Genomic DNA, 15,692 nt, shown 5'->3' on the forward strand with positions numbered 1-15,692 from the left:
GTGGTCTGTATGTGATACACTTGTCTCTTGTGTTACTTGCTGTGCATTTTCCACCTCCGGATGGCTTACCTAGGGTGTAATATTTTATTGGTCTAAAGCAGAGGGGAGGGGGAGAGGGGTAATAAAGGATAATAGAGAAAGGGCCATCAAGGAACATATATAAAGGGCACACGGACAAAGCCAAGGGGGGTAGGTTCAAGGGTGGGAGGTGAGGATGAGAGGGGCAGGGGAGCATGGTGGGGTAAAAATGGAGACAACTGTACTTGAACAACAATAAAACATAAAAAAATTTTAAAAGGAAATTAAAAAGTACTATAAATTAAACAGGATCCTGTGGTTTGGACAAAGTATTTGACATTAAATCTGGTTTCAACTTTGATTAATGCCTTTTAGGGTTATTGCCAAAAATGTGTTGTTTTACAAAAGGTTTATGTGTAATCTTTTGTTTAAATTAACACCTCTCCCAAGGTTTAAATTTTAAAAACAGAGAAATGACTCAGTTATTCCAATGGGCCCCTGGAATACCTCAAGGATTTGTCCTCTCCTCACACAAAAAAAGAAGTTTTTGAACTAATTAGACCACTTAATATGCTCAAAATTACATGGGAAGCTTGGCCAAACAGAATAATAATAACTATTATTTGTATACATATATTTGGATCAAAATAGATTTTCTAGAAATTTCAAGCTGCCCCAGAGAAGAACTTTCAAAGATTTAAGATCAAGTTCAAACAGGAAGCTCTCAGGTGTAGCAGGTGTCTTGTCAGTGACACTGGACAAGCCAAGACTGATGATCCTCTGTGGGGACATCAAGCAGTGCTACTCTGGGTGTTTGTGACCCACACATTGGGAGTTTATGAACTGCTTCCAGTGTTCACTGCACACTTCTGATAAGTCATGTACAGTGTTTTGGAACCTTGGATACTGTTAGGTTTTTCCCTAGAACAATTTCTAAATTATACCCTCATAAGCAATATTGAAATATTTATATTTTTCTCCCTGCCTAATTCCTCAAAAATTTGGCAACTCTTAATGAGTATTTTTTTTTCATGGCAATACGTTTATTTGCATAAAACCAATAAGAATGTGTTTTTTCTATAATAGCACCAGTTTTGAAATATGTTTTTATTAACCAAGTATGTGTCTGGAATGTCATAATCGCATGAGTCATATCTGGACTCTGGATGTCACCAGAAAACCTTAACAGGAATTAAGGTTGACTTTTGAAGCCAATAAGAGCCGCTTAGAGAAATAGCCTGCTGCTTTGCCTGGTCATGTGATTCCTGACAGTCTTTCCAGGTAAGGAATGAAGGTTGCTTTCCTGAAAGATGGCAAGGAAGGAACCTCAAGACATTTTGGGGAACCTCAAGAACTTGAGGAATCCACTCAAACTAAGAGGTATTTCAGGAAAACCCAAATGGCAGCTGTATGACTTGGCTTCTTTGCCCTGAGAGACTGACTAAAGCTCAATCCGAAGTTCCCTATAAAATTCCAGCAAAGCAGATCTGAAAGAGCCCGTATGATCCATTACTATTCTTGTGGTGTTATGTGAATAATCAGGCCAAATTGAAACTGGACTTAATGCAGTCTCTGTAATAAAATGAGGATGATTTTAGGGAGAGAAATTGTGTCTCAACGGACATCGCAATGTCCAATTGTCACCCACAAACTGATTGAGTCCTAGTTTTCCTCCAAGCTGATGTTTCATTTTTTTCTTTCATCCTGTGACTTGGAATTGCTGAGAACTACTGATGCAGTGTCAACCATACGGAATTCAACTACTACTCTGCCTTTCCCTTTCTGGGATTTTAAGGCCAATATCTGGTCTTGTGTTCTGATTCCCTTCCTAGGACCTATAGCACCTATTTCTTTATTCTTGGTTTTAGGTCATGTCTCCTCAAATATGTCATATCCTTCGTTCAACAGAGCATCAGGCTCTGAAAGATTCCCACCACAAATGGCCTCCAGCCATGGCTCTCGCTTTTTGGGCTGTCCAATTCCACCCCCTTCTCCTCAATAACCCATACCCAGAAACACAGTCAGGGACAGCTCTATATCCCTCGCCTGCCTGAAGTAGTTACAGAAGAAGAGACCTTCAACCCTACTCCCCAGCAACAGAACTGGGCCAGGTCATTAAGAATAAGTCCATTTTAGCCCTGGCTGCTGTGGCTCAGTGAATTGAGCACGGGCCAGTGAACCAAAAGTTTGCAGGTTCGATTCCCAGTCATGGCATATGCCTGGGTTGCAAGCCAGGTCCCCAGAGAAACATTGATGTTTCTCCTCCTTTCTTCTTCCCTTCCCCTCTCTCTAAAATATAAGTAAATAAGATCTTTAAAAAAAGAATAAATCCATTTTAAAACCAGAGAGGGAAATGAAAGGATAAAGTCAGCACCCTTTGCTATTGGTGCAGCATTTACCTAGCAGGCCTATGACCGTGGTAAACATGACTGCCATTTTATTCTTCTGAGTTTATGTCCCCAGGACTTGAAAGCAAGAACCTCTCCCTACAGCCACAGGTGGAAGGTAACATTGGAACTAACTGCAGCCTCGAGGTTACAATGCCCCAACAGCCCAGGCGACACTCAACAGCAACCACCCACCCTTTTTTAATCCCATTATAACCCAATACCAGCTCAAAGCTCCCACCCTCCAATGCTGGTGTATCTCTCCACACCATGACCTCCTCCTTTCCTAGAGGGTGAATAAAAACTATTCTCTACATTTTCTTCCCTTTGTGAATTCTTTCACTGCTGTGTGACCACACTGACAGTACTGTAGGGTAAACAGAGTCAGTCTGGCTCCTTCATCCAGATGTCTGGGTAACGAAGATAAGCAGAGTTCCCATAGCCTGGAGACTGGGTCCAATAAACTATATTCCCATCACCTTGAATGAGCCCACACACACAAAATCACGCTGCGTTATATAGTTTTGACACCCTGCCGGCTTTTTGTACATTTAGTATTTAAGGGACATGGGGCTTCTCGCTGCATGACACATGACTTGAGTCTTGGGTTGGTCACCCCTCCCTTGAATAAAGGCATGTCTGGCATTCCCGTAGCTCCACACATTTCCTTCCATGTGCCCAAATCCCAAGTGACCCTCCCTGGGCTTGGAAGGCTGCAAGACAATTGGAGTTGCCAGTAGGTCAGCAGGACTTGTTGCAGTGTGGGGCAGAGAAGAAGGAGCCAGTAGCGGGACCCCCCAGAGGGGGGCCCGGTGGGTGGCCAGTCACCAGGATGTGGTATGAGGTGCTGAGTCTCCTGGCATCCTGGGCCCCACCCTGGGGATGTCCAGATGTTAGTGGCACACCCCACACAAAAGAGAAGGCCCTGCGGGTGATCCCGGAGGCCCTAGAAAAGCCCAGAATCTGCGTGGCTGCAGGGCCATGGGCTGGGTGTTTCTTTCAACTTTGCAAGCTGAGACTTCGACTGCACTTTGCAATGCAGCAAAGCTATGTGAACTCAAGGGAGAGAAGACGCCCTGGAAGCCAGAATCAGCACACAAGAGGAAGAGCCCCGAGTCACGGAGCAGCGACTATCTCCTTCCCCCGCCACAATAGAGGAGTGGGAAGCAGAAAAGGACAGCAATGAGCCACCGCGTTCCCAGAAGGCCCACTCACTGGCATTAGAGAAAATGAAGTCCCAGCAGCCCCTGGCGCCCAGGGCAGATATGGCTGGTCCCGCTCAGATGGTGGAACATACCTCCTATCCCCCTCACACACAGGCCGAACTGGTGGATCTCACGAATCAGTTTCACCACCTACCCGGGGAGCTCTTAGCACTGTGGCTTTCGTGCCTGCGGGATTTAGGGGTGGACTGCATCAAGTGCACTGACGATGAGATGGAAAAGTTAGCTGCTGTCATGACTCACCGGTCTCGGAGCCCACGGATGCAGAATAGCCGGCGGTACAGAAGGGTGCAGGGCTCGCTTTTGCTATTGGAGTGGGTCACGGCAGCTGTTCGTACAGTCTGGGTGAATGCGGGAGATGTGCCAGACACTGTGAGCAAGTGGAGGTCCTTTGAGGACTCAGTGCGGATCCTGCAGGAGTTGGGCATGCGTCAGGCTATGTTCAATCCCAATACCCAGGGCCCTGAGGATGAATTTCACCAGCAGGGATGCAGGATCTCTTGCAGCAGCACGCTCCTCCCACCTGTTTCTGATCGCTCCCGGTGACCTTAGCCCGGTCTGTGAGCTGTCATATTAATGACGTCACCACCACGATTGTGGCGAGACTGGGATTGTAGCAAGTGTTGCTGCCAGCAAAAAGCAATTCAGCAGTATCTTAAAGTCCCTCTGTTTCTCGGTCAGACAGCACTCCCATGTGGGTGACCAGAACGCAGACGTGGTCAGATCTTTTAGGGGCTGGAGCAGATTGAAATAAGATTAATAGGAATCCAAGCTCTTACCTTTTAGAGCTCTGGAAGCAGCTGTGAGCTGACTAACACTTCCTGCATCCCCAGAAGAAGAAGGTGGTGAGGAAGAAGACTGGGAACGTGAAGCAAAGGCCGATCCAGTCTGGCTGGAAGACAACCTCGCTGTGTCGACCTCCTGAGAAGAGAGAGGAGATAGCCTTTGGACGTTCGAATAGGGGGCAGGCCGAGGAACCCGTGTACAGGGTAAGGCCAGGGACCGGACCCACATGTTCAATTGGCTATCCATTGGTTCCCTGCAAATGTCCAGCAGGTTTTGGCCCTAGTGGACACAGGAGCTGAATGTACCCTCCTACATGGAAACCCTGAGAAGTTTCCAGGGCCTGAGACCTCTTGAGGGTTGTGGAGGACACAGGGTGAGGGTGAAGGCTGTGCGGCTCTCTCTGGGTATTGGGCATATGCCCGCCTATGAGTATACTGTTTACGTTTCCCCCGTTCCTGAGTATACCCTGGGTATTGATGTGCTCCAAGCACTGTGGTTACACACAACCACAGAGGAGTTTCACCTGAGGGTGCGAACGGTAACAGCCATTCTGCGGGGACATGCTGAGCATCCTCCCATACAGCTGCCACCCTCACGACAGGTAACAGTGGCGAAATAATATCAGTTGCCCAGGGGACATAGGAAATTGCGGTAACTGTAGGAGAGTTGGAAATGGTGGGGATAATTAGGGCTGCTCACGGTCCCTTTAACTCCCCCATGTGGCCAGTGAGGAAGCCAGATGGCACATGGACAATGATGGTAGATTACCAGGAGCTCAATGAGGTTGTTCCTCCAATACACGCAGTGGTCCCTTTTGTGGTGGACTTGATGGACCAGTTAACTAATGAGTTGGGAACTTACCACTTTGTAGCTATCTAGCAAATGCCTTTTCTCCATTGTCGTTGCTCTGGAGGGTCCAGCTAGGTTTGCCTTCACCTGGGAGGGCTGACAATGGAGCCTTCCAGGGCTCCCTCCAGGGCACTTGCACAGCCCAACTTTGTGTCACAGGCTTGTGGCAGAGGGCCTGGCTAAGTGGCCACACCTTCCCACTGTGAAACAGCTCCAGACACTGGGGGGCCTGCTGGGTACTGGAGAGCATTTGAGCTCACCTCACACAGGTCATTTGCCTCTTGTATGCTTTGGGGGAAAAGGGAGCAAGCTGGGATTGGACGCTGACCTCAGAACAAGCGTTCCAAGGAGCAAAGCACATCACTAAACACACCCAGGGCTTGCATGCTCTGCATCCTGCTAGACTCTGTGAGTTAGATGTGCATGTGACCCAGGGAAGTTTTGAATGGGTCTGTGGCAGCAATCAGAACAGCTACGTCAACCCTTGGGTTTCTGGTCCCAATATGGAGGGGAGCAGAGGCACGGTACTCCCTGACTGAAAAGCAGCTGGCTGCAGTGTTTGCTGCCCGGTTAGCCACAGAGGCCATAACAGGAACTGTCCCCGTAACAGTAAGCACCACGTATGCCGTCGCAAGTTGGGTCCGGGACTGGATGGCCAAGCATCGTAGCGGGACAGCTCAGACTCCCACGTTAGCTAAGTGGGGGGCTTATCTGCAACAAAGGAGTACTCTGTCCACTAGCTCCTTTTCGGCTGAGCTGCAGGAAGAGTGCTAGGTCCTGTTTCCTATGTAGATGAAAAATCTATTGTTCCTGTCCCTATAGAGGAACTATAGGAAAGCTAACAGATTCTGTGAAAGGCAGGCACCTATTCCCTCAGATGCCTGTTATACTGATGGGTCCAGCAGGTGTCAGCCTGCTGTGTGGACTGCTGTGGCAATTCAACCAGAAACAGACACAATCTGTTTGACACTGGTGTCGGACCCAGTAGGCAGTGACAGAACTGGGAGCTGCGTGGCAGGTGGCTGCCAGTGAAGCACCCCCCCCCCCACCCCGCCCCGGACTATTGGCACAGGTAGTTGGGCGGAGGACCGGGGGCTCACATTATGGATCTCTACAGGGCATGCAAATAAATGGATGGTTATGCATAGGCCCTTCAGGGGACAGGTCTTGTGGCAAGACCTCTGGGAATTAGGCCACCAGAAACAAAGCACTGTATTCATGGGACCACCCATGCACCCCTTGCCTCCCCTGGGAATGATGAGGTCGATACTCTAGCCAAGGTGCGGTGGCTAGAAACAGTGCCCACCGGCCCATCAGGAAGGGAAGTAGCCCAGTGGCTACACCATCGCCTCTTACATGCAGGACAGAAAACCACATGGTCTACTATAAAAACTTAGGGGTTACCTGTCACCTTAGCAGAGGTGCGGGAAGCTTGTGAAACCTGTGTTGTCTGCTCATGAGAGCATCCCCAGAGGCCTGTGGGAACTACTGGACAGGAGTTGCGGGGACAGCAGCGCCGACCTGGTGGCAGGTTGATGTGATTGGGCCCCTACCTAGTTCAGAGGGGTGTAGGTATGCAATCACACGTGTGCACACGGCTACTGGACTTTTAGCTGCTTACCCCGCACGGCACCCAGATCAGAAAGCAGTGACTGCTGCGCTGGAGTGGTTATGTGCTGCCTATGGTCGACCCTGGATAATTGAAAGTCACCAGGGGACTCATTTTGCTGGGCCCCTGGTGCAACAACGGGCTCGAGACCTGCAGATTCACTGGAAGTTCCACGCAGCCTATCACTCTCGAGCTGCCAGAGTGATTGAATGGTACGAAAGTCTCTTAAAGCAGGGCCTGCGAGCCGTGGCTGCCACACCAATGCTGGCTGGCTGGACGAAACGCTTATGGACTGTCCTCTAGAATCTAAATGGGAGGAGTCGGACGGGAGCTCAGCCCCCGTGGAAGCGCTGCTCCACCACACTGCTACTCCATTTCAGCTCTGGATACAGACTAAGGGTGCTTTGCTGAAACCGGGCATGGGAAAACAGGGAAATATTGCCTTGCCTGCACCTGAGGGCCTGGAGTGAGGGCAAACAGCCACTTGGACGTGGCCTTGGAAAGTAAAAGACTGACACCCTCCTCCCACATGCATTGGGTGGCTCTTGTTGCCCCTTGGGGTCAAGGGGTGGAGAGAAACCTGCAAATAGTGCCCTGGGTGATTGAGACATGGCCCCCAGACACACCCAGGGTCAGCAACCACCAAAAGCTTCGTCCTGACACCTCTGTGATATCCGTAAGGCCCATTATGAGTTCTCTACTGTTGTTACAAGTAGATGCTGAACCTCCAGTTGAGGTGAAGTAATACAACTACTTGCACATGAGCAATAAAAGCCCGCCAAAACTAGCCAGGAAGGATCCGCCCAATAAGAATAGAAGCCCTCCAGCCCCTGAGGTCAATCTCTGCTCAGAGTTGGCCCGCTCCCATGTTCTGTGGAGTTTACTGTCCTCAATAAATCTGCTCTCTCTCTTTCTGCTGTATACTGTCTGTGTGTTCGGTTCAATTCTTTGTCCTTGATCACCAAGAACCCGGTTACCTGTGCCCACGTGTGACAAGACTGCTCATCAGAGTGCTGAAATCTCTAAAGAATGAATGAACAAATGACTGCACATTGTTTTCAAAAAACCTAAAAATGACAGGTATGCTATCATTTTCTTTTATTTTTAATATATTTTATTGGGGATGCTATTACACTTGTCCCATTTTTTTCTCCCCTTTATTCCCATCCGCCCTGCACCTCCCCTCCCACCAGCATTCCCCACCCCCTTAGGTCATATCCATGGGTCGTACAAAATTCTTTGGCTTCTCCATCTCCTATACTATTCTTCACCTCTCCCTGTCTTTTTAGTACCTACCATTTATGCTTCTTATTCCCTGTACCTTTTCCCCCATTCTTCTCGCTTCCCCTCCTCACTGATAACCCTGCATCTGATCTCCATTTCTGTGATTCTGTTCCTGTTCTAGTTGTTTGCTTAGTTTGTTTTTGTTCCACACAGTTCAATTTTCTGGCAGTTCTGGTTGTTTTTTGTTTTTAAATTTGTTGTCCTTTTGGTTGTGTGAGGAGGCAAAGTGTATCTGCTATTCATTCATTCATTCATTCATTCATTCATTCATTTATTTTTAGAGAGGGGTGAAGGGGGGATAAAGAGAGGGACAGAAACATTAATGTGTGGTTGCCTCCCGTGCACCCGCTACTTGGGACATGACCCGCAACCTAGGCATGTGCCCTGACTGGGAATTGAACTGGTGATCTTTTGGTTAGCAGGCCAGCACTCAATCCACTGAGCCACACCAGCCAGGGAAAACAATTACTCTTGTAACACAAGTTATCAGGGGAGACCACCAATGCAGACCCCACTACCACAAATTCTTCAGTTGAGTTTCCTACATTTGGAGAAATCGCAGGGGACAGCACACACAGAAAACAATGGGTGGCCCAATCCTGGGGAGACCACTCTCCTGATCATGGTACTTCCCCTACCAGGGAAGCACCTCATTTTAGAGAATATTGTATTCCTTCAGCAGTATGGAGAACCCTGGATACAATGGGGCCAGGGCTCAAGAAAAAAACAAAAGGAAAATTTTCAGTTTTTCTCATATATATTATATATTTTTCTTACATCTAAATCAGGTATTTTCCTTTTTTTATGTTTTATTGATTATGCTATTACAGTTGTCCCATTTTTTCTCCCCTTTATTCCTGTCCACCCTGCACCCCCCTCCCACCGGCATTTCCCCACCTTAGTTCATGTCCATGGATTGTACATACAAGATCTTTGGATTCTCTATTTCCCATGCTACTCTTAACCTCCCCCTCTCTATTCTGTTACTACCATTTATGCTTCTTATTGCCTGTGCCTTTTCCCCCGTTCCTCTCTCCCCTTCCCCGCTGATAACCCTGCATGTGATCTCCATTTCTGTGATTCTGTTCCTGTCCTAGTCATTTGCTTAGTTTGTTTTTATTTTTTGTTTTAGGTTCAGTTGTCGCTAATTGTGAGTTTGTTGTCATTTCACTGTTCTTATTTTCGATCATCTTCTTTTTTCTTAGATAAGTCCCTTTAACGTTTCATATAAGGGCTTGGTGATGATGAACTCCCTTAACTTGACCTTATCTGGGAAGCACTTTATCTGCCCTTCCATTGTAAATGAGAGCTTTGCTGGATAGAGTAATCTTGGATATGTAGGTCCTTGCTTTTCACGACTTTGAATACTCCTTTCCAGCCCCTTCTTGCCTGCAAGGTTTCTTTTGAGAAATCAGCTGAGAGTCTTATGGGAACTCCTTTATAGGGAACTGTCTCCTTTTCTCTTGCCACTTTTAAGATTCTCTCCTTAGCTTTCATTTTGGGTAATACAATGAGGATGTGCCTTGCTGTGTGTTTCCTTGGATCCAACTTCTTTGGGACTCTCTGGGCTTCCTGGACTTCGTGGAAGTCTATTTCCTTTGCCAGATTAGGGAAGTTCTCCTTCAATATTTTTTTCAAATGAGTTTTCCATTTCTTGTTTTTCCTCTTCTTCTGCCATCCCTATAATTCTGATGTTGAAAAGTTTAAACTTGTCCCGGAGGTTCCTAAGCCTCTCCTCATTTTTTTTGAATTCTTGTGTCTTCATTCTGTTCTGGCTGAATGTTTATTTCTTCCTTCTTGTCCAAACTGTTGATTTGAGTCTCGGTTTCCTTCCCTTCACTGTTGGTTCCCTGTACATTTCTCTTCGTTTCACTTTGCATAGACCTCACTTCTTTCTCTATTTTGTGACCATAGTCAGCCTTTTCTGTGAGCATCCTGATTACCAGTGTTTTGAACTCTGCATCTGATAGGTCATCTATCTTTTCATCACTTAGCTCTGTTCTTTCAGTTGGGCCGTAATTTTTTGTCTCAGTGTACTTGTTACATAGTAAGGGGTGAAGCCTTTGGTATTTGCCAGGACAGGGATATCCAGGTCACTGCCTTGTGGTGCTGGGTGTGGGGAGGATTCTGAGAGGGAACAATGCTGCTCGCTCGGCTCTCGGCCGGCTTTGAGTCACTTTTCCCACTTCCCACAAGCAAATTGGGCCCTTCTGGTGCTGATTCCCAGGTGGGTGGGATTGTGTACGTTCTAGGATCTTGTAGGTCTTTCCAACAAATTCTCCCATGAGGCTGAGAGTGTCTCCCACCACTGCAATTCCCACAAGTTTTTACAGCCTCTTTTACATTCCCAGAGGTGTTGAAGCTTTATTTCCCTGTGTTGGAACCCTGTGTTCCATGGTCTGTCTCACTCCCCAGTTGTTCCTCTTGGTTTCCCTGCACACAATTGTTGGACTGTCCACTGACGCGGATCCTGGCCAGCAGGATCCGTTGTGGTAGCAGTATTGGCATACACACGGACTACAGAGATCCTGTGGGGAAAAAGGGACGGCGCAGCCACTCTCTGAAGAGGAGAGTGCCTCTGAGCGCCTCGCCCACTCCCTCAAGAGGGGAGCGCCCCGACCCTTGCCTTGACAGGCTTTTATTGTTTTTCTAGGCCTCTAGGCCGCTTACATCAAAGAAGGTCCTCCTTTACTATGCAAAGGTTTGTTTTGGGTGGTTATCTTTTGCAGACAAAGGAGAGGGTGTCGCTGAATATATCAAAGAAGGATATTTGCAATGTAAAGGGAGAAGTGGTTGAAACGGCTAGCTTCCAAACCTGGAAGGTCCAGCCCAGATTTTAGGAAGATAAAGATACTCAGTAAACATTTGCTTGCCTCAGGGTGAGGGAGTCCTTAGCAAGAGCAAGTCTCGTAGCAGTCTAGGTACAATGCAGGCCTGATTTCCCACTGGAGAACTTATCCATGGACGTGGGTCCTGCCCACCAACCTCGCTCCCCACTGGCTTTTCCGAGTGGGGGCTGAGCCACATTTCCCACGCTTGGAACAGTTTCCCACAGTCCACTCCACCAGCCGCTGCCTTGTAGTGATTCCTTTCCACCCAGCTACCCGTCTCCGCCCCTCCTACTGGTCTGGATGAATGTTTCTTCTTTAACTCCTTGGTTGTCAGACTTCCACACAGTTCAACTTTCCAGCAGTTCTGGTTATGTTTTGTTTTTAAATTTGTTTTTGTCCTTCTTTTGGTTGTGTGAGGAGGCAAAGTGTATCTATCTACGCCTCCATGTTGGCCAGAAGTCTATTTCAGGTATTTTTTATCCTAGTGTAATTTAATTCCCATTCCCCAGATATAACGTGTTTATTGTAATTTTTGTAGACACGGGTATATGTTGAAGAAGTCATGTTATGGTCAATTTGATGTGTAATATATTATCATTGAATTGGCCCCGTTCATGGGAGTAAAAAACTACACTCTTTATTTCAGAGAATAACTGTTAGGTATAGGAAAGTCAAGGGGGAGATCCTGTAGACGTGAAACTAACAAAACACCCTTCCAACCCAGACATGCAGTAAAACTAATTTATATCAGTAAATGTGTGATTGCTGGACATAGGTAATACGTGAAATAGTAACTTTTTATCACTGTGTAATATGGAAATAAGACAAAGGAGAAACCAATATTTTAAAATTTAATTTCATTTTTCTCATATAAGTTACACACATTTGCTTAATGAGTCAATGTGAAATGCAAATAAAATGCTATATAAAATAAAATAAAGTGACATCTTAAGTAAATGGCAATGCTTATTATTAGATTTGGTATCCTGTAAAAGATATGTTGAAATCTATTAAATACAAGAAAATTTACAATTAGACATCAATAAGCCAGCTGAAGGGTAAATACATATGATCAATAAGCATTTATAATGTAGTAACTACAGGGGAACCAAAAGTGACATGGTGATTTCCCCATGAATTTATCACAGTGAAGAGTAAAAGCATTTCTCCATACAGAATTAAAGCCTATTTAAGGATTCTGATACCAGTCTTCCAGGGAGTGAAGCTTACAGGGGGAGGAGTTCGTGCATTTGTAGAATTCAAGCAGGAGGACAGGAAAATATATTGTCTTTGTTGCACTTGAAAATACACAAACATAAAAGAATTACACCCATATTGTTGTTCTCATTTTCAAATAATGCTTGGCTCTCTTAAGATACTCAAAATACATGAAGTGTCTAACATAAAATTTACAGTTTGGAAATTTTTTCCTTGAGGACATGGAAAGCCAGAGTTTACCATCTGAGTCTTGTTTTTTAAGATTTTTAAATGACAGTTCTGACCACTGAGTAGTAACACATTGCCTTGAAAAGAGGCCCTGCTGGTCATCTGGGAGAATCTGGGAAGGAGTAGAGCTCTGATGTAGCCCCGGAGCTGCACCAGCTGAATGGGATCCAGTGCCCTTAGCTGAGTCCTAATTGCATTCACTGGCAGCCTCAGCCATCTCCTGTCCGAGAAAGAGGCTGACCTTCCCAGGTTTCTCACCTAGAAGGGACTCTGGGCTTCTCCTTCATCCCCTGCTGGGCCCCAGGGACTTGGTAGTGGGGCTGGGACAAGCCAGCCCTCAGCAGGGAAGACATAGGCTGCTTGGGTGGCCATGGCATAGAAGGTCTGCACCTGGGTGTACAGATGCTCCCGGAGCTGGGTGAGCAGGGAGTACTTCTCCCAGCTCAGCGAGAAAGGAAGCTGCTGATTCTGCAGCAGAACGACGTTCTGATTAATGTCCTCAGACATGGCGCGAAGGGAAGTCACCAGGCTTTTCCGAAGTAGAGGGGTCTGGATTCCAGAGGACCGTGACCTAGGCCTCTTGCTGTGCCCAGTGCGCCTTCTCTTGGCTCTTCTACGGCAGGCATTTCCAGTCTCTTTGCTGTCACCACTTTGTTCAGCATCAGAGACCTTTCCTATCCTTTCCAAAGTCACACTGCACATCTCTTCTAGAGAGGCTCCTGCAAAGGAAGCTTGTAGGTGAGAGACCTGCCAGATTAATTCCCAGGGGATCGTCATTCCCAGGTCTCAGCCAGTGCCCTCAGGGGAATCCCACAGCTACCCTGCTCCTTTCAAGCCCTTTTATTTCTATGTGACCACACTTATCCTACGTCCCCAAATGCTCCCTGAATCCCAGGGTCTCCCAAACCACCAAGCAAAGCCCCTCCTGCCCATGCACTGGTTGTTCCCCGCTTTTCCTTCTGTGCACCTCTGGCCCCAAAAGTAACTTCCTACCTGCTGTCTTGCGGAGGCTGTCCCTGGAACTGCTTTTCCTCTCCCTGGAGCTCTCCCAGTTGGAGCAGCTTTCTGCTTCTTCTGCAGATAAAGTGTGAGTTTCAGTGACTGCTCACTTTCCTGCCATTCCTAGAGTTCAGGATCTGCAAGGTTCTGGCTGCCACAGAGCAGCACCCAGTTCGCTGCCCAGTGAGACAGATCCTCATATCCTGTCCCTCTTTCCCGCCAAAGTAAAACCTTACCTGATAGATTGCGGCTATTTCTGCCCTCGAGTTTCCTCTTCTTACAGTTCTCTTCATTTGTCTTGGCCTCTGACCCTGGACAAAAAGAAGGAGTTTAGGTGACTGGCCTAAACTCAAGGCACACAGAACCCCCTACTTGTGGACAATTCTCTCCATCAACTGTCAGTATTTGTGGGCAACTGTCTTGACTGAGTGTGTTTGGCGAATGTCAGGTGTGACGTGAGCACCAAGGTTCCAGAGGATCATTGTCACAGGTCCTCAAGCACCCTGCAGGCTAGGTAACGTTTTCTACCACCTATGTCAAAATGAAACCCAAGCGGAGACAAAAATACTGGGTTTCACCCTGAATGGTGTGACTCAGCTGGTGGGAGTGTCATCCCATAAACTGCAAGGTTGTGGGTTTGATTCCTGGTCAGGGCACACGCCTGGGTTGGGGGTTTGGTCTCAATCGGGGCACATAAGAGAGGCAACCAATCAATGTTTCTCTCTCACATCGATGTTTCTCTCGCCCTTCCTCTCCCTCTCTCTAATCAATAAGCATGTTCTCAGGTGAAAATAAAACAAAAATAAATTAAAAAATCAATCAATCAATCAATCAATGTGTAAAAATGTTATTTCATCTTTATGGTCTCCCTTTGAGGTATGTGTTATTATGAAACAAACAAACAAACAAGCCAACAATATGGGTTTCCCTGATCTCCAACCTCTTTCCAGCCTCCACACAAACAGCCCGTTTTTACCTGGTCTTTGGATGCCATTCTCTCTTAACTGGGACGAATCCTTGCCTTTTTCTTCTAATAGTTTCTGATCCACATCTGAGTGCCTTTCTTCAAAAGAGTTCTTTTGGAGGGGCGGCTGGTCAGTGGCACTTTGGATGGAGGGGCTCTGGGAGTCTGAGTTTTCTGTTCCCGGATCCATCTTGGAGCCCAAATGGAAGACCTTCCCTGTGACACATCCAGAGCCAGAAGTGAGAGTTGACCTGATTTGCCCGCCTTTTATGAGCCACTTAGAGGGGTGTGGCTCACTCCTATTGGCCGAAAAGCATTCATTCCTGTTACTCATTAGAGATTCAGGTAGGCTAAATATAGGTAGGAATGTGGCTGATTGTGTTTTGTCAACAAAAGGTCTCTGCCACAAGAATTACGCCAACAGCAGTTTCCAATATGGGGATTCCAATAAACCATAGAGGTTTATTATAAATGCAGTGTCATTCCTGTAGGGTTCCCACTTGCAGCGTTTTGTCATTTTTAGATAGAGTGTGAGGACTTTCATATGCCCTAGCTCCTCCCAAAGACCCTCCCAACTGATTATATTTCCTTAAAGCTCCAGTTAGTCTTCATCAAAAAGTCGGCTGAGAAATGGATTGAAGTACAATATTAAGAACGGTGGACTCAGATGGCAGGGCCATTGTGCGGGGGTTTGGAGGCTCGGCCTGTGGCATTTCCCTCAAATGCGCAGTGGGTGAGATGCCTCTGGAAGCAGTGGTTGCTAGACTCCGGTTTTAAATTTGTGCCCAGTTAGCTGTTAGGAGTGCTTCTTAGGAGTGCCATTGCTCCTCGAAGTCCAGCTTGAACTGCAGATCCCCACACAGATATGGAAAGACTATCGCAGGGTCCCGACATAGACTCAAAAACAGGATAGCAGAGCTGGGAAGCTGAGGGACTAGAAGGCAGAGAATTCCTCCCCATCTTGATTCTGGCCAACAGTCCACCCAGAATTATTCAAGACCCTGACCAGAATTCTTTTGCTTCTTCCACCATGAAGTGAAAAGTGAGGGCTGCTCAAATGTACCTGGATAACAGGCTCATCAGGAGGGTAACTTTCTATCAATAAAATGCATCTATTTTCACAATTCTTCTCTATGATAATTTCATCCTATAGAGGACACAGAAGAGGCACGTCTTAAAATTAAGACACAAGTGTTTACCAGACCCGTTATGCAAGTGATGTATTTCTTTTTCATACTTGCCTCTGTATTGTTAAGGACTGGATTTTACTGAAGGAAAGGTACAAGCCAATCATGT

The 15,692-nt window shown here is 46.9% G+C and overlaps 1 protein-coding gene and 1 non-coding gene across 2 annotated transcripts; both read right to left on the reverse strand.

The window, feature by feature from the left end:
• Positions 1–8,643: 8,643 nt before the first annotated feature.
• On the reverse strand, positions 8,644–8,805 carry LOC112297930 (U1 spliceosomal RNA). The gene has a single exon (XR_002974140.2). It is a non-coding gene; the product is annotated as a U1 spliceosomal RNA (small nuclear RNA).
• A 3,084-nt stretch (positions 8,806–11,889) lies between these two features.
• On the reverse strand, positions 11,890–14,651 carry LOC112310261 (protein FRG2-like). The gene is made up of 4 exons (XM_053915713.1): positions 14,409–14,651; positions 13,669–13,743; positions 13,427–13,507; positions 11,890–13,152 (listed from the first exon to the last, which is right to left on the reverse strand). The coding sequence occupies exons 1-4, from the start codon at positions 14,584–14,586 to the stop codon at positions 12,692–12,694; spliced, it is 795 nt and encodes a 264-aa protein (XP_053771688.1). The 5' UTR covers positions 14,587–14,651; the 3' UTR covers positions 11,890–12,691.
• Positions 14,652–15,692: the final 1,041 nt, after the last annotated feature.

The sequence above is a fragment of the Desmodus rotundus genome, chromosome 12 (assembly GCF_022682495.2).
Source record: "Desmodus rotundus isolate HL8 chromosome 12, HLdesRot8A.1, whole genome shotgun sequence".
In the NCBI taxonomy this organism is placed as follows: domain Eukaryota; kingdom Metazoa; phylum Chordata; class Mammalia; order Chiroptera; family Phyllostomidae; genus Desmodus; species Desmodus rotundus.

Bases quoted from the DNA above. Each gene is read 5' to 3' on its own strand.
- LOC112310261 (XM_053915713.1), bottom strand. From the start codon at position 14,586: ATGGATCCGGGAACAGAAAACTCAGACTCCCAGAGCCCCTCCATCCAA. The intron at 13,508-13,668 runs GTAAGGTTTTAC...CTTTATCTGCAG, and splicing joins AAATAGCCGCAATCTATCAG to AAGAAGCAGAAAGCTGCTCC. The intron at 13,153-13,426 runs GTAGGAAGTTAC...CTTCCTTTGCAG, and splicing joins CAGCCTCCGCAAGACAGCAG to GAGCCTCTCTAGAAGAGATG.